The 24,608-nt window shown below is 44.2% G+C and overlaps 1 protein-coding gene and 2 pseudogenes across 2 annotated transcripts; all 3 read right to left on the reverse strand.

Annotated features, from left to right (window-relative positions):
• Positions 1 to 4,405: 4,405 nt before the first annotated feature.
• LOC102951593 lies at positions 4,406 to 8,066 on the reverse strand (annotated as a pseudogene).
• Positions 8,067 to 11,320: 3,254 nt separating this feature from the next.
• DPPA3 (developmental pluripotency associated 3) lies at positions 11,321 to 19,890 on the reverse strand. Of its 2 annotated transcripts, XM_042993759.1 has the most exons (4): positions 19,720 to 19,890; positions 15,428 to 15,608; positions 12,663 to 12,925; positions 11,321 to 11,783 (listed from the first exon to the last, which is right to left on the reverse strand). In XM_042993759.1, exons 2-4 carry the CDS (start codon positions 15,510 to 15,512, stop codon positions 11,676 to 11,678), a joined length of 456 nt encoding a protein of 151 aa, XP_042849693.1. In that variant the 5' UTR covers positions 15,513 to 15,608; positions 19,720 to 19,890; the 3' UTR covers positions 11,321 to 11,675. The 2 variants fall into 2 exon arrangements, with proteins under 2 accessions (XP_042849693.1, XP_007089615.2); XM_007089553.3 differs by lacking the exon at positions 19,720 to 19,890 and having other exon boundaries at positions 15,428 to 15,656.
• Positions 19,891 to 23,043: 3,153 nt separating this feature from the next.
• On the reverse strand, positions 23,044 to 24,317 carry LOC102951297 (annotated as a pseudogene).
• Positions 24,318 to 24,608: the final 291 nt, after the last annotated feature.

Raw genomic sequence — 24,608 nt, forward strand, 5'->3', positions numbered from 1 at the left:
TTATTTATCTGTTTCATCATTATTTTCTCCCAGAATCTGGGGTACACACTTATGGATTAATCATAAACCTTGGTTTGTGACAATTCGAGCCATGCCCTTGTTAGTCTACAAATGGCCTGCCTTTATTTATTTATAATCAGCTATGTCATCAGTTTTAATAATTCAAGGGGCACTCATGAAACCAGCGTTCAAAACAAATGCTGGTACCTTGACAGTAATCTACATTTCTCCCAGATTTCTTAAAAAAATTTTTTTTAATGTTTGCTTATTTTTGACAGAGAGAGAGAGAGAGACAGAGCATGAGCGAGGGAGGGGCAGAGAGAGAGGGGGACACAGAATCCGAAGCAGGCTCTGGGCTCTGAGTTCTGAGCTCCGAGCTGTCAGCACAGAGCCCGACGCGGGGCTCGAACTCACGGACTGCGAGATCATGACCTGAGCCGAAGTGAGACGCCCAACCGACTGAGCCACCCAGGCGCCCCTCTCTCGGGTTTCTTAATAGCAGCATTAGTAACATCTTGAGCCGGATAATTCTTTGTTGAGGGGCTGCCCTGTGCGTTACAGAACATTTACCAGCATTCTTGACCACTACCCAATAGATGCTGGTTGTACCCCCTGCTTTCAGTCATGACAAGCAAAAATGTCTCCAGACATTACTACGTTGGGGGACAAAATTGTCCCAGGTTGAAAACCAAGAGTTATTCCTATTGTCTCCTCCCCCTGTGTTATTGCTCTATTGTCGCTGCAACAAATCACCACAAACTTAGTGACTTGAAAGCACCATGAATTTATTATCTTGCAGTTCATTCTATAGGTCAAAATAGCCATTCTATAGCCAGCTCTTGCTGGCTAAAATCAAAGTGCTGGCAGGGCTGGGTTTCCCTTCTAAAAGCTCTAGGGAAGAATCCGTTTCCTTCTCTTCTCCAACCGGTACCAGCTACTGGCATTCCTTGGCTCCTGGCCCCCTTCCTTTGTCTTCAAAGCAAGCAACCACAGTGGGTTGGGTCCTTCTCACATCTCCTTCTAGCAAACTCTTTTCCGCTTCCCTCTTCCATGTTTAAAAACCCTTCTGATTCTATTGGGCCACCCAGATAATCCAGGATGATTTTAAAACAACAGCTGATTAGTGGGGTACCTGGTTGTCTCAGTCAGTTAAGTGTCTGCCTTCAGCTCAGGTCATGATCTCACGTTCGTGAGTTCCAGCCCCACACATCAGGTTCTCTGCTGACATCTCAGGGCCCGTCTCAGATCCTCTGCCCACCCCAACCCCGCCCCTGCCCCATTTACACTCTCTCTCTTAAAAATAAGTAAATAAACTTGAAAAAATAATGTTTTTGATAGGGGCGACTGGGTGGCTCAGTGGGTTAAGCATCTGACCCTTGATTTCGGCTCAGGTCATGATCTCACAGTTTGTGAGATTGAGCCCCACGTTGAGCTTTGTGCTGACAGTGCAGAGCCTGCTTGGGATTCTCTCTGAGACTTCTAGGTTAGTTAGACTTCTGTAGACCTTGAATTATGAACATTTCCATCATCCTAGCCTTATTGCTGATAAGGAAAGGTTGATGAGACCGTGACAGTGTATTGGCCTGAACACCAACCTAAGGAGAGAAGGATCATTCTTCCCAATTACGTTCAAGGAGTAATGGAGTATTCTTTCCAGTAGGGGACATATGGTCCAGTTCTCACCCCTGGATTTCTATCCCTTTGCCCCATCGTGTAGTCCCGCTGGAGGACCCCATCCTCTAGTGCAGAACAGTCTTGGAAGGGTATCTTTTAACGAGCTCTTCAGACATGTTGGATTATTGCCAGGACGGCAACTCAGCAGGACCCCTTCTGGCCCTACCCTTTTTTTTTTCTCTAGGCCAGTCAAAATGTGCTCTATCATCAATCAGCAGCATCGATATAACGTGGGAGCAGACCCAAAGTCAGACCTATTGAATCATAACCTGTACCTTAGCAACATCCTCCGGGGATTTGTGTGCACATTAAAATCTGAGAAACACTGCTGTCAGGCATTTAAGGCAGGCATTTGGCTTACCTAAAGCTTGCTGTGGAGGCTTTCAACTTGGAGCCCGGAGGAACTCATAAATCAGTTAGATTGGAACTCTGCTATGGCGCCAGGGTCGCCCCCTCTGGGTTAAGGTTGAACAGGAAAACCTGTTCCTTGAAAAAATCTCGATTTTCCCAAATTGTCACATCGGGCTCAGGTTTTAGAGAAGTCAGACTCAGAAGTCTTTTTCTTTGTTAATGCTTATTTTTCAGAGAGAGCAAGTGCGCGGGGGAGAGAGAGGAGACAGAGGATCCAAAGTGGGCTCTTCACTGAGAGCAGAGAGCCCCCCTACGGCTCGAACTCACGGAACTCACGAACCGTGAGATCAGAACCTGGGCCGAAGGCAGATGTTTAACCAGCTGAGTCACCCAGGCGCCCCCTTTAAGTTTTTGAAATCATACTGTTTTCCCTAAATGAGTGAATAAATCAGAACATAAACATGGTAAGTCCTATTCCTCTGCTTTTTTATTTAGGAGATTTCTATTTCTCTGCTACCGTAAACTCAGTAAATATGTAAAAACAACTCTGGATGATATATATAAGAGTACAACAGTGTATCAGTATCCATCAGTGATCTCATCCCTTCCTCCCTCAACATAAACAAGCTTTTTTTCCCCCCTTATCGTTCCTAAATTTAATCCTTAGTGATTATTCACTTTTCTATTTTTTTTTTTTTTAGTGATTATTCACTTTCTAATCACACAATTAAATGTGTAAAAACAGAGTATGGGAAGTGTCAGGCTTTATTTCCCCAGGGAACATGAAGTTGTAAAACATTCTGGACTTAAGGACACTGATGAATACAATCATTGTTGACATTTTGTGTTAGATAATTCTTTGTTTTAGAGAGCTCTGCATTGCAGCGGTTTTGCAGCATCTCCGACCTTTACCCACTAGGTGTCAGCAGCACTCCCTTAGTTGGAGTCATCCAATAAAATGCCTCCAAACACTCCAGCCGGTGCCAGATGGGGGGGGGGGGGGGTGGAGAAGGGAATGCCCCCAGTTGAGAACTACTTACGGTGTTTATCATCCGTCTTGAGCTTTACTGCGTGCAGTTCTCAACGCCATACTGATTCTACCTTCTCAGTTGGAGAGGTTTGGGGAGCAAAAACAAGAGTTTAAAGATTATAAGGTCCAAGGGATTGAGATATACGACCTACATAGGTGGTTTCCCCTGCAATCGCGGTTCCTTTCGTGAGAAGGAAATCCAGATGGGAAACTTCAGGTAGGGATGTCTTTACAGATACTGGCAGAGACTCAAGAGCAGTAGTTCCCAAACTTGATCGCATGTTAGAATCAGCTGGGGGGAGGGGGAGGGGGAGAAATATATATATATATATATATATATATATATATATATATATATGTGTGTGTGTATATATATATGTGTGTGTGTGTGTGTGTGTGTGTATATATATATATATATTTATCTGCCTCTGCCTCTGCCTCTGCCTCAACCCTGCCCTGGAAAACTGAGATTTAATAGGTCTGGAGATGGGCCCAGATTAGGTATTGTTTAAAAAAAAAAAAAAAAAATAAATAAATAAATAAATAAAATGGGGCGCCTGGGTAGCTCAGTCGGTTAAGCGTCCGACTTCAGCTCAGGTCGCGATCTCACGGTCTGTGAGTTCGTGCCCCGTGTCGGGCTCTGGGCTGATGGCTCAGAGCCTGGAGCCTGCTTCCGATTCTGTGTCTCCCTCTCTCTCTGCTCCTCCCCCGTTCATGCTCTGTCTCTCTCTCTGTCTCAAAAATAAATAAACGTTAAAAAAAAAAAAAAAAAACATTTAAAAGTGCCACGGGTGAGTCTAATTGCAACCTCAGTTGAGAACCACTGATCTAGGAGTGTGATGGAACACTGGTAGCAAACAATGATTATGCTTCCCATGCTTTTTGCATGGATAAAACTTGTTCGGGCGAAGGATGATTTTCAGGGGAAAAAAAAAATAAAAAGAATGGTTTTTCCGGCAGCTTCAAGTATCTGAAATATGGATGCATCTCGTCTGAATACAGACAAGTTTGGATTTCTTTCTAAGTACCTAAAGTGGGAGATCTTTATGTATTCTAGTTGTACATCTGCAATGTTACTTCTTCTTGGGGGTTAGTATTGAGGGGGAAACAGATGTTTGGGCTGAGAAATAAACTTTTTTGCTGAAAATATATCCTCAAAGTTTTAAGTAAGCGGCAGAAAGGCAAGGTAGGTAGTTGGTAAACTGAGGCCTAGAGTCGCTACCCCATTTCCATGCCTGCTACCACATTCCAAACCAAATTCCTGTCCCAAACCAAATTACAATAGAAGAGGGAACTATTCTACTCTTTATTTTGCTCACTGGGGATCTATACAGGAGGTGGAGGTGCAGCACAAGTCCCCAAGAGCGAGGGGGCATAAGTCCATTCATCCTACTGTCTGTCTGAGGTACAACCCCTAAGGCTCTTATGCAAGGGTAGAAGGTAGCTACATGGACTCGATTTGTCTCTGGGCCCCTTCCAGAGTTTTTCTGCCCCGCTGTCCCAAACGATGACAAGTCAAGCGAAGACCAAAGCCACGCCCACGACAGACCCTTCAGATTTCCAGAAGTAAGTGATGTTCCACCAGAGCAGAGCGGCAGCTTTTCAATTCATTCCTCTTTGATGAGCTGCGTGTAATTTTCTCCATATACCCTGTGGAACCACACTCGGGACGGGGGTCGTGGTTAGCCTGGAAATTAGAGCATGGAGCACATGCTTCTGCCACCACAAACTCTTGCAACAGCCAGCCCAGCGAATTGGAGGTGCTCACTGATAGTTTCTGCGCCGGCACAGGAGCCTCCGATTGGCAGAGCTTTAAGGTGCAAGCCGAGCATCCTGCCCTGGGGGAGGCCACGCCTCCCTGCGCCCCTAGGCTTAGAGGGCTCGGTCTGAGCGGTCAGGACAGAGGGACCTTCTGGACTGGCCTCCCGCCTCGTCTAGGGCTCACTTCCTCTGCAGCCGGCGGGAGGTTCCAGATCCGGGCTGAGAAACACCAGCAGTGCCTATCAGGGCAAAGGCTTTATTGGGACGTCCCCTTGGCCGCAGCAAGAAAAGCCAACACGCATTTGTTGGATTGGGCTGTGGGCTCACTTCTTTGGACCCTGACAAGCCTCGGGAAAGGCCGTCTCTAGGTCCCTGCGGGAGATTTCTTGCCCTGCGGAAGACGCCCGGCCCAATCTTCAAAATGTAAGAAAAACATTGAAATCAGTTTCCAAATTGGATTTCGGGTGGCTTAAAATAAGATATGTATTTACAATAAACCAGTTTAGGTAGAAAGAGAATAGCTTACCTTGAAAAAGAGAAAAGAGCTAACACACTAACTAGTGGCTCTATCTCTAGTAACTAGGCTTAAACATTAAATTTAGCACCCGTCTTCCCTGTCTGCAGGGCAAAAAGGGAAACAGGGACGTATTCATTAGGTAGTTTCATAAGAGAACTTAATAGTTCCTCAAGAAAATTAAATTTTTTTCTGGTAGCAAATTGAAACAGGAGGTTATTAAGAAATGTAATTTTTATCATATTGCTATCTCATTGTTTTCTTTGACAAATCCATACTGTGAAATTACTTACTTTTTAAACTTTTAAAGCCTTGAGACTTACAGCATCACCTGGATCCCGTGCCCGATGGCCTTCGCAGGAATTAGGCACGAACGCTGCCGCTGTTTCTTTGGGCACCAGTTACCTTTCTCAAATTACTCTGGTGTTCTCTGCTTTGCACACATAAGCCTGTGTCTCGCTTTGACAGAATTGTTTCATCTTGAACAAATATACCTTCTTTTTATTTTTTTTTACCTTCAATTTTAAGAAGAGCTGTGTGGGCCCTTTGGTTTCAGAGACACTACTTATAACCAGCAAAATTGGCCTTAGCCCAGAGCCTTCCAGACACTTGGTTTAGACGTCCTGTCACCGGCAGGCCTCCATGGCTTCTAAATAGTGGAAAGAGCCTTATACTATTATCTTCTTATTTTTTGGAGAAAGAGTGTGGGCAGGGGAGAGGGGCAGTGGGAGAGGGAGGAAGGGAAAGAGAGGGAGAGAGTGAGAGAGGAAGGAAGGAAAGAAGGAAAGAAGGGAGGGGATGGGGAGGGGATGGGGAGGGGAGGGGGAGGAGAAGGGGAGGGGAGGGGATAGGATCCCAATCAGGCTCCATGCTCAGCACAGAGCCAGATAGGAGGCTCAATCCCACAACACTGGGACCTGGGCCTGAGCTGCAATCAAGAGTCAGATGCTTAGCCAATTGAGCCACCCAGACACCCCAGAACATGGGATTCTTGATCTTGGGATCATGAATTTGAGCCCCACGTTGGGTGTAGAGACTACCTAAAAATCTAACACTTAAAAAAAGTGGAGTAAATACCGAAGAAAAGGAAAACAATTCCAGAATTCACTATCCTGAGCACTGAATTCTATTCTGAAGACGAGGTAACTCCTTTTGATATCACCCAAATATGGAGACTAATAGTTGAGTCTCAAATCAGTTTTGTCTTCCTTAGTAATAGACTCTGATTTTTAGCTGGGCCTATTACTGCTCAGCTAACTACGTACATTTCCAAACCACTCGTATGATCAGATACGGCCGTGGGATTAAGCACTAGCCAAAGAGGGACAAGCAGGTGTGTTGTAGGAGGCTTCCCAAAAGGGTCTTTAAAAGGAATGGATTGATGGATGGATTAATGGATAAACAAATTGTGGTCTATACTCCTACAACATGGAGGAGCTGGAAAACATCCTGAATGAGATACACCAGACGCAAAGAGACAAATTATATGATTACACTTATAGGAAGTAGGTAGAATATGGAGATTTCTGCACAGCAATATGAAACTACTTTATGAGTGAACTGTGTCACTAAAAATGGTTAAAATGGTAAACTTTATGGTATTTTGACCACAGTAATAAAACAAGGAGTGGGGTGGATTTGACTAAGGTATGGAATTCGGTGGAGGAAGGATCGCCTTTTGAATAAATGCTGCTAGAGAAGTTGGCTTTCTACAGGCTAAAAAATGAACCTCTATGTAAGTTTCAGACCTAATAGAAAAATTAACTTTAAATGGATCGACTTACATTTAAAACAGAAAACTAGGGGCGCCTGGGTGGCTCAGTCGGTTAAGCATCTGACTTCGGCTCAGGTCATGATCTCGCGGTCCATGAGTTCGAGCCCCGCGTCGGGCTCTGTGCTGACCGCTCAGAGCCTCGAGCCTATTTTGGATTCTGTGTCTCCCTCTCTCTCTCTGACCCTTCCCCATTCATGCTCTGTCTCTCTCTGTCTCAAAAATAAATAAATGTTAAAAAAAAATTTTTTTTAAACAGAAAACTAAGCAACAGAAGAAAAATCTTCAGGCTCTAGAGCTAGGCAAAGAGTTCTTAAGAGTTGACACTAAAAGCATGACCCATAAAAGGAAAAAAATCCATAAATTGGGTTTCGTTAAAATCAAGAACTATTACTCCATGAAAAACCTTGTTAAGAGAATTAAAAAAAAAAAAAAAACTAGAATGGGGAAAAATACTTTCAAACCACTTATTTTCAATGCAGGTGAAATAGGCTCTACTGGAAGATGCCATCTAGGACTTTCGTAGCTGGAGGGAAGTCATGCTTCAAAGGACAGGCTAATGCAGCTGGTAACCAATTTGAAGCCAATCCTCATTTACCATTCTGAAAACCCTAGGGCCCTCAAGAACTTTTCAATCTACTCTGCCTGTGCTCTATAAATGGAACAACAAAGCCTGGATGACAGCATTAACTGTTTATATGGTTAACTGAATATTTTAAACCCACTGTCGAGACCTACTGCTCAGAAGAAAAGATTTGTTCCAAACTATGACTGTTCATTGACCATGCACCTGGTCACCCAAGAGCTCTGATGGAGATGTCCAACAAGATTCATGCTGTTTTCATGCCTGCTACCACAACAGCCATTCTGTAGCTCATGGAGCAAGGAGTAATTTCAACTTTAAGTCTTACTTTAGGGTTTTTAAGTCTTAAGAAAGACTTTTTGTAAGGCTGTATAGCTGCCATTGTTTGTGATTTCTGATAGATCTGGGCAAGGTACATTGAAAACCTCTGGAAAGGATTTGCTATTCTAGATGCCACTATCTATTCTTCAAGGTAAGAGGTCAACATAGCAACATTAACAGAAGTTTTGAAGAAGTTGACTCCAACCCTTATGGAGGACTTTTAGGGGTTCGAGACCTCAGTAGGGAAAGTCACTGTAGATGTGGCTGCAATAGCAAGAGAATGAGAATTAGATGTGGAGCCTGAAGATGTGACTGAATTGCTACAATCTCATGATAAAATTTGAATGGATGACGAGTTTCTTCTTACAGATGAGCAAAGAAAGTGGTTTATTGAAATGGCAATCTAGTGCTGGCGACCATGCCATGAAGACTGTTGAAATGACAACAAAGGGTGTGAAATTTTACATAATCTTGGGGCACCTGGGTGGTTCAGTCAGTTAACCGTCCAACTTCAGCTTAGGTCATGATCTCACGATTCATGGGTTCGGGCCCCGTACTGGGCTATCTGCTGTCAGTACAGAACCTGCTTCCGATCCTGTCCCCCTCTCTCTCTGCCCCTTCCCAGCTCATGCTCTCTCGCTCTCAAAAATAAACATGAAAAACACTCAGAATATTACATGATCTTAGTTGATAAAGCAGCAGCAGCATTTGAGAGGATGGACTCCAGTTTAGAAAGAAAATTCTACTGCAGGTAAAATACCAAACAGCATTGATGCATGTTGCATAGAAATTGTCCTTGCAAGGAAGAAGCAATCAATGCAGCACAAACTGTCATTGTTGTCTTAAAGAAACTGCCCCAGCCACACCAGCCTTCAGCAGCCACTACCCTCATCAAGTCGGCAGCCATCAACAGGGAGGCCAGACCCTCCACTGGTAAAAAGATGATGCTTAGTATTTTCTAGCAATCAAGTATTAAGGCATCTACATTTTTTAGACCTAATGGTTTTGCACACTTAATAAACTACAGTATAGAATCTTGGCCTTTTGACTAAGATCAAGTGTAATAAACTACAGTATAGTATAAACCTAACTTTTGTGGGTACTGGGAAACCAAAAAATTCATTTGATTCCCTCTGTTGTGATCTTTACTTCATTGCGGTGGTCTGGAACCAAACCCACAAGATCTCTGAGGTATGCCTGTAAGCGGAAGATAGAAAGTGGAATAACAAAGAAAGTTAATTATATAAATTATAATTTATAGGATGGGAAATAATTATACAAATTGGAAATAATTATTTAAAAAGGAGTCTAGAGAAAGATGCAGAGAAGATACGCAAAGGCCATTCAAAATACACAGAATTGGTCTCCCCAGAGAAAACAAAAATAATGGAACAGAACAATTCACAAGACTACTAAATGAAACTGAGAGCACACACCATGTTCAAGAGGAAATGGTGATCCAGAATGGTCAAAACAGAGAGCTATTTGAAGAGCTATCTTCAAAGATAAAAGGCCCTTTTAAAGTCAGGCAAAAGGACACTTAAGGGGTTAGGGAGGGGGGTGCGGGGTGGGGGATCAAGCTGGCCTCAGTTCTCATTAACATTCAGCATTTGCAACAGTAGGATACTTTAATGTTTATTTTTGAGAAAGCACAAGCAGGGGAGGAACAGAAGAGAGGGGGAACAGAGGATGGGAGGCAGGCTGTGCTCACAGCAGTGAACCCGATGAGGGGCTCAAACTCACGAACCGTGAGATCACGACCAAAACCATGAGATCATGACCAAAGTCAGCCGCTTAACTGACTGAGCCAGAACAATACTTCTAATATCCTTGAGCAAAAGGAGTTAAGACAAGCAGTCTTTCGAGAAATAAGAGAACAATTCTGGATATTTAAGAACTCGGGGCATAGAGTTCTTTCTGAAGAAAGCACTAGAGAACAGAACAAGTCAGGTGAGAAGTCACTGGATTCACTACAGAAGAGAGATAGTGATGAGCATTACATATATGGAACTGTAGGGAAAAAAAAGACTTTAAAAAGGGTGCAGAAAGGAGTAACAGAATAAGCAGTGTTAATCAAATCACGTAGAAATGACAATGAAAAAGTTGAGAGAAAGAAGGGATACCAGGAGAGGAGATAGAATTGACCCGTATGTAGTTGAGATTGTAAAGCTATTCAAACCTGGGGGCACGTGGGTGGCTCAGTTGGTTGAGCATCCGACTTTGGCTCAGGTCACGATCTAGAGGTCTGTGGGTTCAAGCCCCGCGTCAGGTTCTGTGCTGACAGCTCAGACCCCGGAACCATCTTCAGATTCCCTGTCTCCACCTCTCTCTGCCCCTCCCATGCTCATGCTCTGTCTCTCAATAATAAAACGTTAAAAAAAAAAAGGTACTAAAACATGCTTAATTTTATTACAAGTTTGATAAAACTTCAAGACAGCCCCACACTTATCCATGTTGGTAGGCTATGATAGTTTGACTAGTTCTTAGAATAATTTCTGAAGACCTAATTTGGCAGTGAGATGTTAATATTTAATATCCCTCTCTTATCACTGTTGAACTTGCCATGTTACAACCAATCCTCCCAAGTTTATGCTTTGTTTCTGCCTCCACTCCATACTGAAGACCAGATTATTGTTCCTTACCTGTGTACTTATCAGCATGGCATAGATTTCTTCACCCCAGGTCTCTAGTAGCTTCGCTTAGGTACCTAATTCATTTCAGTGAACAAAGCATTTGGAACACATGCTCCACACTTCCCTTCCAGCTCCCTCCCATTTCTTTGAGATCTCTTCCAGAAGTTGGATGTGCAAGTATGTGTCCTTGCTTCCTAACCTCACCCAAATGTGTAAAGTTCCTTCCCAAGACAGTATCACACATTATTAGAATGCCAAGTGTGGACATTCTAGGAATGTCATCGTTCACTGAACACACAGCGGGCAAAAACACATTAAAAAAAAACAAGACACTCTGAAACGTATTCAAATAAGCCTCAATTTTAATAAGATCCTCTACATACACATTTGCTACTGAAAATTGAACTACCACAAAAAACTTTTATTACAACTCTAATTTTTGAAAACCAGAAAACCTAGCCTATGCACCCTGCCATAATTATAATTATGCTCTCCAGCCAAACCACCCAATATTCTCTATGTATTCCTCCCTGCACAAGTTACATGGCTTCCAATTTGATGTTAGGGTTTTTTTTTTTAATGTTTTTATTCGAGAGCATGAGTGGGGGAAGGGCAGAGAGAAATACACACACACACACACACAGAATCTGAAGCAGGCTCCAGCCTCCCAGCTGCCAGCACAGAACCCTACTCTACAGAGCTCTAGTCGGATGCTTAACCCAACTGAGCCACCCAGGAGCCCCATGTTAGGTTAACCGATCTTCATGACTTCAGGTTTCTCAAACACCCAGGCTACACTCAAAATCCACTAGTGCTTCCTTGGGTCATATCAAAAAGTGGAACTAAAGCATATTGAGGTCACTCAAATGCAAAACACCGGATTCCTCACAAATTATTGTTATCAAGGTAGAAAAGACAGAGGTAATATAGATTATCAAAATATTATACTTTGTCTATAATAGAGCAGCCTTCCCAAGGTGCTACATAATGATTCTAAAATTACTAGCAAGGAAAACACCATATAATAAGGTTTATGTTTACATAGACTCCATGTCATAATTATTCTCCATGCTGGTATCCTCGGGAGGTCTATGATACAGGCAATAATGACATCTACATCTAAATCTTTCTACTCTGGATTCATCCTGGGAAAAAAAAAAGAGAGATGAATTGCATTAATTTAAATAAAATGGATTAATTGCACCACTAATTGAACTGTAACAACCCTCAAATCTAGAACTGGTTATTAGAATAGCCTTTGAAATACACTTGTGGGGCAAAGAGGAGGCAAGATTGAAACGTATGGGTACTAAAGAATGCCAAATTGCAGATCATTTTGTAACGGTAACATCTGAGCGTCAAAAATATATTCTAGGGTCATTCTCTGAATGCCTTAAATGTTAAGTCCTCCTAGATTCTGTACTCATATTATTGCCCTCTTACTACAGAGTACATTGTACATCTACCATAAGATAAAAGTTGGAGAATCTTAGTTTTTAAAAATATTTTTGAGGGGCACCTGGGTGGCTCAGTTGGTCGAGCGGCCGACTTTGGCTCAGGTCATGATCTCACGGTCCGTGAGTTCGAGACCCACGTCGGGCTCTGTGCTGACAGTTCAGAACCTGGAGCCTGTTTCGGATTCTGTGTTTCCCTCTCTCTGACCCTCCCCCGTTCATGCTCTGTCTCAAAAATAAAAACATTAAAAAAAATAAAAAATAAAAAATATTTTTGAGAGAGCGAGTGGCTGAGGGCAGAGAGAGAGGCAGAATCCCAAGCAGGCTCTAGGCTGGTCAGCATAGAGCCCAATGTGGGGCTCGAACTCAGGATCCGAGCCAAAATCAAGAGTCAAGATGCTTAACCCACTGAGCCACCCAGGTGATGTAAAAGTTAAAGAATCTTAAAAACACAAGTGTTATTCACATCCTGCACTCATGAGTGACCGCTGCTCATCATTCTTAACATCCTAATTGACATTGGGTGCCCAGAGTTAGGCAGTGCTGTCGGCCCAGATCACATGAACTTACCGTGGAACGCTGGTTGAAGTAGCGATGATTTTTAATAAACCACATCAGCCTTTCCATCCTTTCTTTCCGAGCAGTTAACAAAGTCCTTACTCCACCCCTCCTCCTGTTGCTGAGTATTCGGTCCACAAGTCCCTGTGGTTTCGTCTCTGTGTCCTGCTGTTGGGGTGGATATTCTGGTAGAGGGGAAGGAAGTTTGATACTAGGGTCGAGAGTCAATTGACTAAGGTTCTTTATTAATACTTCGGAGATGGTTTGAGAGGCAGCTGAAAGACAAAAGAAAGTTAAGATCCATTAGGGTGAATTGCAATATCCAGAAGTCACTTGTCTCTTGCTCAAAGTAGGTGTGCCTGTTAAAACAGGTTAACAATAAACATTGGGAGGTTCTTCAGGGTTAAGATCACACATAGACATTACCTACTGTGCTAGGTTAACACACTTCAAATGGTGAGAGCATACATTTGAAAATGTGCTTAAGAATCCACTGTGATAGGGGTGCCTGGGCGGCTCAGTCGGTTAAGCGTCCGACTTCGGCTCAGGTCATGATCTCGAGGTCCGTGAGTTCGAGCCCCGCGTCGGGCTCTGTGCTGACAGCTCGGAGCCTGGAGCCTGCTTCTGTTTCTGTGTCTCCCTCACTCTCTGCCCCTCCCCATTCGTGCTGTCTCTCTCTGCCTTTCAAAAATGAATAAATGTTAAACAAACAAAAATAAAAAAGAATCCACTGTGATAGAGGGCACCTGGGTAGCTCAGTAAATTAAGCATCTGATTCCAAGAGTTGGTTGTGGCTCAGGTCGTGATCTCAAGTTCCGTGGAGTTTGAGCCCTACATTTGGTTCTGTGCTAACAGTGGGGAGCCTGCTTGGGATTCTTGCTCTCCTTCTCTGCCCCTCCCCTGCTCCCTCTGCCTCTTGAAATAAATCAACTTAAAAAAGCTAAAAAAAAAAAATAAATAAATAAATAAGAACCCACTATAATGGAAGAGGGTTCATTCTCAGAATTTCCCCCTCTTCCTCTTATCGGCAGTTCTGAGGTTAGATTTTTTCCCCCAGTGTCAAAAGATACCTTATGTATAGGATTCCAAATATGGGACAGAAATCAGGTATTGGCAGTTCTCCCATTTTCATGTGTGTGAATTTTTTTTAAATTTTTTTTTTTCAACGTTTTTTATTTATTTTTGGGACAGAGAGAGACAGACAGAGCATGAACGGGGGAGGGGCAGAGAGAGGGAGACACAGAATCGGAAACAGGCTCCAGGCTCCGAGCCATCAGCCCAGAGCCCGACGCGGGGCTCGAACTCACGGACCGCGAGATCGTGACCTGGCTGAAGTCGGACGCTTAACCGACTGCGCCACCCAGGCGCCCCTTCATGTGTGTGAATTTTTAATAGCGGGGTGGGGAGGGGAAGCAAAGCATTAATGCAAGTCAAAATTAGTAAACAAGTTTCAGCAGTTCACCTTGATAATTATAAAAAAACCTCTTAAATTTTCCTAGAGGAGGGTGGGTAGGAGAAAACACTCGCCCAGTGAAATAGACAAAGTAACCCGAAATGTAACAGTCTGTCTCCTTAAGCAGAACTAGAAGTCAACTGGCTGTTCCCCCCTTCACTCCTACCCAGCCTTTTCGTGGTGTTAATTCTCTCCACTCAAACTCATTTGTTTTGGGAAGTCTGCCACTCACTTGCCTCTTTCCGAACCATGATGCATACCCCAGACGCACTCCCATGTCATAGAAGGCAGTTAACCTTAATCTTTCCTGTGTGAAAGCATTAAATATAAAAGTCAGTTTCCATCTGACTTCTAGGGACTTGTGCACATGTAAACAAAGATCCCTAGCTGCAGAACTGTCAGGTCTATGGCAGATTTGGGAAAACCAAAGATCCGATCGAATAGACCTTACAAATGTCTTCATTAATTTCACCCCTTGTCTATGTCCACTCAGGCTCTTCCCTCAAAGACGCAGGGTGGGGTGGCGGTGTGGACTGGTGAGGGGGCGGGCAGGAGAGTGGTGCCTGGCAGCTGATACTGATGGTAGCAGGATATAAAATGTCAGGCTTCCCTTCCAGCTGGGGCCCACCTACCACCATCAGCCTACGCCACCCAGCCCCACCATTAGGGTAATAAGGTTTCAAATCCCAAGGGTCCGGTTCTCCAAGGCCAAGCCTGGGATTGGGTGGAGCTCCAAGAGCTTCTCTGGTAGGAGAAGAACCCAGGAAGGAGAGGGCCTAATTAGCACTATCCCTGGAGCAGCGTTCCCAAGAAAGCCCTCCAGAATGCATCCTACTGATTTACATTACATTCACTGGCTTTTATCGAAGGGCCCCCTCCTTCAATTTCCTCCGCAAAGCCATTTCCCTGTTTATTAACATTCCTAAAGGAGAAATTTAGCTGGAAAACCAATTCAGAAGAGGTTGGGGAGATTAAAAAAGCCCATAGGTTACCTTGGGAGTTTAGGCTTCTAATGTTTGGGTTTTTTTTTTTTTTTCTTTCTTTCCTTTTTACCATTCCTGACACGTATTGCGGATAGGCAGACATTTTCAGGCACGGCCTAGGAGTATTCTGGATTGCTTTTCCCCAGAAACTGGGCAGAAAGGATTGAAGTATTCCTGAGCCCAGTAAGCAAGCAATGCAGTCCTCGACACCCCTTCCCCAGCTTCCAGCTCTTCCCGTTTCTTCACCAGAGGGACCTACATACACAACGTGGCCCTCCCGCAGGGAAGTGGTTTACTTCTCTGCATTCCTGTGTGTTCCCAAAAGGCACTATCTGGCTTACCTGAGCCTCCCTGGGAATTTTCTTCACTGGCCATCTGAGAAGGTTCCGGGCCACAGGACGGGTAAAGCTTCGTTGGCGAATCCATCGAAAGCCAAGTCTCAGACCTGAAAGCCAAGTCTCAGTCCTTCTAGACCTTTGGATTCCAGTGGAAAGCAACGGGCTCAACTAGCTGCCAAGTAGCCTGGAAAGAACAAGATAGCCCAGAAAGGGCGAGAAAAACCGAGGCTCCAACAAACCGTGGCGAGAGAAAAAGAACAAACCTCAAAGTTTCGATCTGGTTTCCTCTTAAAACTACAGATAAGCCAATCAGCGAGCCTATTTTAATGTAAATGCTAATGGTTAAAGGGTAAGGTGAGTGGGCGTCATCCTATTAGTGGAATAAGAGGATAATTCTTCATCTGCTCTGCATTAAAACAATCATACTCTGTCATGTAGGCTGGAAATTTTTACAAGAACCTCGGGTTGTGTCTCCCTAAGGTTGCCTTAAAAATCTTTTTTTGTTTGTTTGTTTTTTCCAAACTACTTCGGGAGATGGCTCCTGGTTTGTGAACTGGGCTTTAAGGTATTCTCGTGCAGAGAGGTGAAGGGTGGTTTTCCTCCCGACCGCTGATTAATTCCCAATTAAACTGACTGAGGAAGTTTCCTTAAAGTTTTCCTTGCCTCGCATCTTAAACCTGGGGTTGCTGGTAAGGGAAAGTAGAGGAGAAATAAAGTGTCTGTTATAAACACTTTACTAGCTTGGTATTTTATGGATGTGTATCTTGGATCGCTTTTTTTTTTGTTGTTTATTTTTGAGAGAGGTAGAGAGAGAGCCTGAGCACGCCAGCAGGGGAGGGGCGGGGGGGGGGGTAGCGGATCCGAGAGAACTCTGCACTGACAAAGGCAAGCCTGACTTGGGGCTCGAACTCACGAACAGTCAGATCGTGACCTGAGCCAAAGTCAGACACTCAACCTACTGAGCCACCCAGGGTCCCTGTAATTTTACTTTGTTTTATAGACTATTTATTAGTTGAATCGCATTTAACATTTGTGAGCAGCTGAAATTAACTAAATTTATAAATCCCCTTCCTGCCTCCCCCCATTTGTGCTGAACTCTGGCCAAGAGCACCAATATTAACTGCTGATTTTCTGCTGCAGGTGGGAGAACGAGTCCCCAGCTGTCCCACCCTCTCCCCCCCCCCCCAATGTGCAGCTTCCCCCACTCCCCTTTTAGCTGCAAATCATGAGAAAATACTCAAAAGCAATCTTGCTTATTTTTAGTAAAAAAGCAAGTCGAGGTTCTGATCAAGAAATATTTGTATAGGAGATGACGAACAGCCCTAAGTACATGTTAGGTCACAATACTTTATTCAAGTGTTTCTGGAAAAGTGCAGCCTCCAGATAGCCAGCATCAACAGCGCCTGGTAACTTGTTAGATATGATTAGAAAGCACCGAGCTCCAACCCACATCTACCGAATCAAAAACCACAGCCCAGCCATCATCGATGTAGTGATTCTGAGGTGTGCTAACGTTTAAGAAGCTCTGCTTAATGGCATTCTTGACTCTCCACGCCTGTTGTTCTCGGCTGTTTCCTCCCTTGCCCTGGATACTGGTCCCATGGCAGTCTCTCAAAATTCCGTTGGGAGAGGTGAGGGCGAAAACCAGATTACAGGAGGTATAAGATTAAGAAGACAGTGAAAAAGGCCGGTATAGACTCCCAAGAAATCCAGATTTAGGACAAAGGGGAGAGAGCCTTGGCTGCAAGAAGGTGCAGGATATGAATGGTGGAGGTTCAGTTTGCTTCAACATGACAGAAGCTGAGATAAAAGCAAAGGAAAGTAAAAATACGGAGAGATGGGATAGTTGGGGAAACACCCTCCCAAAATATGCTTTAAACAATCAGATTTTTTTTAAAAAAAGTCTTATTTATTTATGAGAGAGAGAGAGAGAGAGAAGGCACGAGCCTGAGAAGGGGAGAGACAGTGAGAGAGGAAGAGAGAGAATCCCAAGTAGACTCTCACTGTTAGTGCAGAGCCCATTATGGGGCTTGAACTCACAAACCCTGAGATCATGACCTGAGCCAAAACCAAGAGTCAGATGCTTAACCAACTGAGCCACCCAGGTGCCCCGAGATTAAAAAAATCTTTCAGGGGGCACCTGGGTGGCTAAGTTGGTTAAACGACTGAGTTCAGCTCAGGTCATGATCTCATGGCTCACGAGTTCGAGTCCCATGTCAGGCTCTGTGCTGACAGCTCAGAGCCTGGAGCCTGCTTTGGATTCTGTGTCTCCCTCTCTCTGCCCTTCCCTTGCTCACTCTCTGCCTCTCTCTCAAAAATAAATAAACATTAAAAAAAAAAATCTTTCAAAATTATGACACATTTCTATTTAACATGTTTTTTTTTTCTTTATAGTATGAAAGATGAGGTAAAAAGCCAAACAGACTAAAGCAACTTGGAGAATAAAAAAAGACTGTAACAGCATACATCAAGGAAACTATCCCTAATTTCTCCAGAGATAAGAAATCATATAACAGGGGCACCTGGCTGGCTTAGAAGAGTATGTAGCTCTTGATCACAGGGTCGTGAGGTCAAGCCCCACACTGGCTGTAGAGATTACTTAAAAATAATTAAAAAAAAATCATATAACATATAATGCTATATAACATATAAACAGGATGCTCTTTTTAAAGAAGGAAAACAGCAAAAATAGAATACCTGGAAATGAGAAATTTGATGTTAGAAACTAAAAAAAAAACATGGTTTGAAGAAGAAATCAAAGATATTCCCTCAATAATTAAAGCAGAACCACAAACAGATGTAAAATAGGAGAGGAGATATAAGAAAATGAAAATTTAAGATCAGGAAGTATAATGGCTTCAGATTCTTCAACAACAACACCGAAGGCTAGAGGATAGTGGAGAAATCCCTTCCAAATTCTGAAGAAAAATGCTTTCCAACCTAGAATTCTGCATTAGTCAAACGACTGAGCCAGTGTGGAACATCCTCAAACATTCAGTTTCTCAAAACATGTCACCACTGGCATAGTTTCCTTAGTCCTGTGGCAAATTAACTTGATATGAGAACACTACCAGGTAAGTATTCCTAAGGTCATGAAACAGGCTCACAGACCATACTAAAAAGCTCATTAAAAATTTTTTTTAATTAAAAATCAAAACACTCCTATCTTGCCAGTTTTTTAAGTCAATTTAACGAGCACAGCAAAAAGCAAAGCAAAAGGAAGGGGGCAGACAGAACGTTAAAAACAAGACGATAGGCCCAAAATGGAGTCGCTCATGCTAAGCTCCAGGTCACCAAATTGAAATTGAATTGAATTACAATGTTGGCTCTCCCAGCATGCAATTTGAAACCAGTTAATCAGAATCTCCACATCAATACTAGTTAGGTAATCTGTGCAACTAATAGACCCCTGCCATACCCCAAAGGAAAGTACCCTTGCAATAACCACTCTGCTTTCTTGCCTAGAACAACTTCCTTAATCCTGCTCCTTTCTGCCTATAAACTCTCTTTTCTTGTGTAGCTCTTTAGAATTTTTTTCTATTTGCTATACTGGATGCTGCCCAATTCATGAATCATTGAACAAAGCCAATAAGATCTTTAAAATTTACTCCCCTGAATTTTGTTTTTTAGAAATAGGATACAATCTAGATGAATGGATCTTAATTCTGAAGTTACGAGATATGCAGTTGATAGGGTTCATACACGCTCCCCTAAAATATGACATCTTGGGGCTCCTGGGTGGCCCAGCTGGTTAAGCCACCTATGTGAGTTTGGGAGTTAGAGCCCCACATTGGGCTCTGCGCTGGCAGTTCAGAGCCTGCTTGGAATTGTCTCTCCCCCCACTCTTTCTCTCTCTCTCTCAAAATAAATAAATAAACTTTAGGGGTGCCTGAGTGGCTCAATCAGTGTAACCATCTGACTTCACTCAGGTCATGATCTCGTGGTTCCTGAGTTTGAAGCCCCAACCCCCCCCCCCCCCCCCCCCCCCCCCCCCCCGCTTTGCTTACAGCTCGGATCCTGGAGCCTCCTTCAGATTCTGTGTCTCCCTCTCTCTCTGCCCCTTCCCTGCTCATGCTCTCTCTCTCTCAAAAATGAAAAAACTTAAAAAAAATAAAATAAACTTAAAAAAATGAACACATAAAATATGACGTCTTGGCATATTGACTATTTCAAGCTGAGAGGTGCTCTTCCCATACCTCGAAGGGAACGTCTTCATCGCCTGCTAAATTCCCCACCCCCCCTACTCCTTAACCTATTATATCCTTCCACGACCGTCTCCTCTTCCTCAAACCTACCATAAAAACGCTCAGGTTTAACTCTTCGTTCAGGTCTTCATTTCCTCCTGGAGGCTCCCGTAAGGAAAACTTGCGATGAGTAAATGTGTGTGCTTTTCTCCTGCTAATCTGCCTTGGTCAGTTTAATTTTGAGACCCAGCCAGGGACCTTCACGGGGTCAAGGAAAGCTGCTTCGTTCCCCACACCGAGTTTATATGTTTGTCTCTCTACCGCTCCTCCTTCCGCTTTGACGGGGTGGTCATGAGAACGAGAGTTGAGGTTTGAGGAAAGTGCGGAAGGAGCAGGTGCTAGGTACCAGTAACGTACACTGATTCCACCAGTGAAATAGGCCTGGCCATAGCTATAGCTTGCCGAGTAGCCTGGTGAGCTATCATGAATTTTATTTGCATTTTAAAGGCAGACCGCAAGGGGATAAAAGTGGGTGCCACTAACCGGTGGCTGATTTAGGGATCAGGCAGTTGCCAGTCCGCAGGTGATATGATCATAGCTTGTTCTTTCCCTACTTTTCTTTCTGCAAGTAATAACTGTTTTTTTAAATCTTATTGGTTGCTATTTGACTTACTGTATATATTTGTATTTTAACTTACTGTATATTTGGGGGCACCTGGGTGGCTCGGTGGGTTGGGCGACCGACTTCCGCTTGGGTCATGATCTCGCTGTTGGTGACTTCGAGCCCCGCGTTGGGCTCTGTGCCGACAGCTTAGAGCCTGGAGCCTGCTTTGGATTCTGTGTCACCCTCTCTCTCTCTGCCCCTCCCCTGCTCGCAGAGTAAATAAATCCCCTGTCTCTCAAAAATAAATAAACAGGGGCGCCTGGGTGGCTCAGTCGTTAAGCCTCCGACTTCAGCTCAGGTCACGATCTCACAGTCCATAAGTTCGAGCCCCGCGTCAGGCTCTGGGCTGATGCCTCGGAGCCTGGAGCCTGCTTCCGATTCTGTGTCTCCCTCTCTCTCTGCCCCTCCCCAGTTCATGCTCTGTGTCTCTCTGTCCCAAAAATAAATAAACGTTAAAAAAAAAAATTAAAAAAAATAAACATTAAAAATCAAAAATATATTACAAAAATAATAACTTACTGTCTTTTTAAACACCCAATGAACTCTACAAATACCTCATGTGCTACTTATTTAGTGAGTATCGACACTTAACTATGAGTTATCTCCTAAGTACTAATTTACAGCCGGGCTTAACATTTAAAAGTATCTCCATCCTATTTCTTCTCTCCCTCTATTGCAGAATTGAATATTCTCAAATAACACTTCAAATGCATGTTGTACCTTTTAACAGGAATGTTGATCTAACTAAGACAGAAAATAACCGAATCAGAAGAATGAGGAGATTGGAAATATGTGAGTGTGAGGTACGGGAGAAGAAAGGACTAAATCTGTGTGTCGGAATTCGATACTAATGCCTAACACCAAAAAACAAAAATAAAAATAAAGAAGTATCATTGTAAGCTTGCTGTTTTGAAATGAGGAGACAAACGGGGTGCCTGGGTGACTCCGTCGCTTAAGCATCTAACTGGCTCAGGTCATGATCTCACAGTCGTGAGTTCGAGCCCCGTGTTGGGCTCTGTGCTGGCAGCTGGGAGCCTGGAGTGTTTCCTTCTCTCTCTCTCTCTCTCTCTCTCTCTCTCTCTCTCTCTCTCTCTCTCTCTCTCTTTCTCTCTCTCTCGGCTCCTCCCCACCCCCCTCTCTCTCAAAAATAAATAAACATTTAAAAAAAGATCTAGTCTCTTAGCAACTTTTGAAGTTTATAATACAAAGATTATATACTTTGTATTTTGAAGATTATAATACTATAATCACTATTTTGTGCATCAGAACTCGAGAACTTACATCCAAGCTGCACATGATTTCCTCTTCTGGTACCTTAGTGCTTTGTACTTGTTTCTTCATGTTGTTCTCTGCTACCCTCAGTAGAAGACAAAGGAGGACGGACCCAGGAGGTGGACAGAGTGGTTGACAGGAAAACCTTTAAGGAAACAGTCCAAGGAGCTCAAACTTTTTCTATGTGTTGGGGAAGACTGCCGTTATTTTTCCTTCTGTCCTCCAACACTCAGGTCTAGCTTGCACAGCAGGGAGGTTTTTAGGCAATCCTGAAGAGATACCACTAGAAAAGACAGGCTCTTTAGATTTTCCAGTAAAATTGTAGAAGCTGTAGTTTTTGTGAGAGAATTGAAATTGGAAGCATATCTGTTCTAATTCAATTTCAATACCACCCACCTGATTCTCTCCGTCAATGGTTCATTTATTTTTAAATAGCTGCCAGATAGGCTTATTTGATAGGCTCAAAGGAGGTAAGCATTGACTTTCCAAGTCAGTTCCACCTACCATTTTATTGGAAGTCTGGCTCTAATCTGAATTTCTTTTCAGATCCTCTTAAAGCCATTTGGAAGCCTTAAATGTCACCTTTCTTTGCAGACTCAGAGATCTAGGAGGAAACTTCAGGCTGTGGCTAGAGCTCCACGGACTGACCACAGAAGTTTACCCTGAACTAGAGTATGCACGAAAGACCAGGGGAGAAAATTAACAGGAAGACAGGCCAAGTAACCCCCTTTTGTTTTCCCCTTTCTTGATAAGAGGAAATTTCAGATGCTTTGTATTAATTTCCAGCCTTTGAAGAGGCAATATAATTTTTTTATTGTTTATTTATTTTTGAGAGAGAGAACGTGCAAGCTGGGGAGAGGCAGGGAGTGAGGGGAACAGAGGATCCGAAGCAGGCTTGGTGTTATCAGCAGAAGTGGGAGGCTTAACCAACTGAGCCACCCAGGTGCTTCGAAGGAGAAATGTAATTAAGCAAAGTTCCTCAAACCGGAAGAGGCAGGAGTGTGGCCTCCGGGGGCAAGACAGGAAAGCGAAGGGAAAGTCTATAAGGGGGAGCTGCATTGTTAAACTATGTCGACATTGCATTCTTAAAAACAAGGTAACAGTCCCCAAGTGGAATCCCTTTGCTAAGCCCCACATCACCAAACCAAGAATTCATTACAGTTTGGCTTTCCTAGAAATGGAATCTTAAGCCAGTCATTCAGGGATCACCTGATCAGCACTAGTTAGATAATCTGATCGACCCTTGCCATCCCTTAAAGTGATGTAACCTTGCCATAACCAGCCTGTTTTTTGCCCACGTATAATGGCTTAGTTCCCGCTCCTTTCTGCCTTAAAAATCTTTCATGTTGCACAGCCCCTTGGAGCTTCTTTCTATCTGCTAGATTGGATGCTGGCCTATTCGAATTGATTTTGCTCAAATAAACTCTTGACACGTTTTAATATGCATAAGTTCACGACGTGTTTTTGTTTTTGTTTTTCCTAAAGCAGTCCATATAATTTTATTCACATTTGAACTCCACTGGAGTCAGGGATGAAGTGTCATCTTTCATCCCAAGAATGAAGTCTTCAGGTAACGTAGCAAGGGCTATCTGAGCTAAGCGGTCATCATAAGAAGGTAGGGTCCCTGATTTCTCTAATTCACAGGTTTCTGCTTTCTGGAGGCATCCAGTGAATCACCATGCTGCCAAAGTCCACACAGAGCCAGTCATCATCGTCCTTCCTTTCTATCTTAACAGGAGGTCCACTTTTACGTCTCGGGTATTTTACATTTTCACCATGTAGTCGGTGATGGCATGCGAGCGTCTCGTGCAAGCAAGTTCCACTCTCAGTCACAGAGGAATCTGTATGTTTCACTTCTGGAGGAACCTTAATCACACAAACGCCTCTTGCATTTTCTAGCCTCGAAAGTGAAACCAGCATATCGATGTCTAACTTGGGGCCAGAACGATCTGCCGGGCCTGACTCCAGGCACCGGACGCCCGCTGCCCCTCGGCCACGCGCCGCAGTGGACGTCGCGCCGGAGTCCTGGAGTCAGGCAGGCCGGGCCGAGCGCTGGTCCCTCCTTCAGGCGCCAGGGGCCAGCATCCCAAGCCCCGCCAGGCACCTGCTGCCACCCTGCGCCACAGCAGCGTCCCAGCGGCCTCCCCACACGGACCGCCTGCATAAATTAATCTCTTAACAGCCCAGAACCCTCCAGTCCCTGGACTCATTTCTGCAAAGGGGAATGTTAGACAGCCCAATGGCTTAATCTGCTGGAGGCCGGAGGAGGAGGAAAGTCTTTAAAATCTGATGAGTCTAATCTGCCCCGGGGGTGTGAACGGATGGTGTCAGAATCTTGGCTCTACTTTTTTTTTTTTTTTTAAATCTGTGGAGCCCACCTTTTTTCCCTCCGGGTGGGTTCTCCAGTTTGAAACTGTTTTCCATTCAACTGTGCCAGATTGGTTTCAGGCTGGGCAACAGAGCCGCAGGCAAAATAACGTGTTGCCCTCAGGGAGCAAATATTCTGGTGGGTAGGGACGACAAACCAGAGATCCAAAATACAGGGTGGGTCGTGAAAAGTATTCCAAAGAGAGGCCAAGCCCGGTAAAGGAGAGGGGAAGGCGGCTGTTGTCGAAATCCTCCCAAACACAATTAATGAACTCCCTCCGCTGCCTGGCTCACCCGCCGGCCCCACCCCGGCCTCCCAGCCCCGCAGGTGTTGTCCCCCTTTGCGCCCACTCAGTTCTCGACGGCGCCTTGGGTCGAGAAGTGTTTCCACCGCATCCCAGGCCATCTGCCCCGGATTCGGGCCTGGAGGCCCGATGAGCGGGGTGGGGGACGAGCTGCCTGGCACCTGGGACCAGCAACGGCCTGGGCACCAGTGGTCGCTGCGGCCCCCGCGCCTGTGCGCGGAACTGCCCTTCGCTTTGCCCCTTCTCTCCCCGCACCGCCTGCACTTGCCTTCCTTTCCACCTTAGTTCTTGAAATTGCATAGCGGAGAATCGATGCTCCTAGGGTTCGAATCCTGCGTCTGCGAGCAGTTATTGGACAGCTTAGTGGAAAACGCTGAATGACTTTGAGAATG

The sequence above is a fragment of the Panthera tigris genome, chromosome B4, assembly GCF_018350195.1.
Source record: "Panthera tigris isolate Pti1 chromosome B4, P.tigris_Pti1_mat1.1, whole genome shotgun sequence".
NCBI classification, from domain to species: domain Eukaryota; kingdom Metazoa; phylum Chordata; class Mammalia; order Carnivora; family Felidae; genus Panthera; species Panthera tigris.

Bases quoted from the DNA above. Each gene is read 5' to 3' on its own strand.
- DPPA3 (XM_042993759.1), bottom strand. From the start codon at position 15,512: ATGGATTCGCCAACGAAGCTTTACCCGTCCTGTGGCCCGGAACCTTCT. The intron at 12,926-15,427 runs GTAAGCCAGATA...TTTGTCTTTCAG, and splicing joins AAATTCCCAGGGAGGCTCAG to CTGCCTCTCAAACCATCTCC. The intron at 11,784-12,662 runs GTAAGTTCATGT...TTTTTTTCCCAG, and splicing joins ACTTCAACCAGCGTTCCACG to GATGAATCCAGAGTAGAAAG.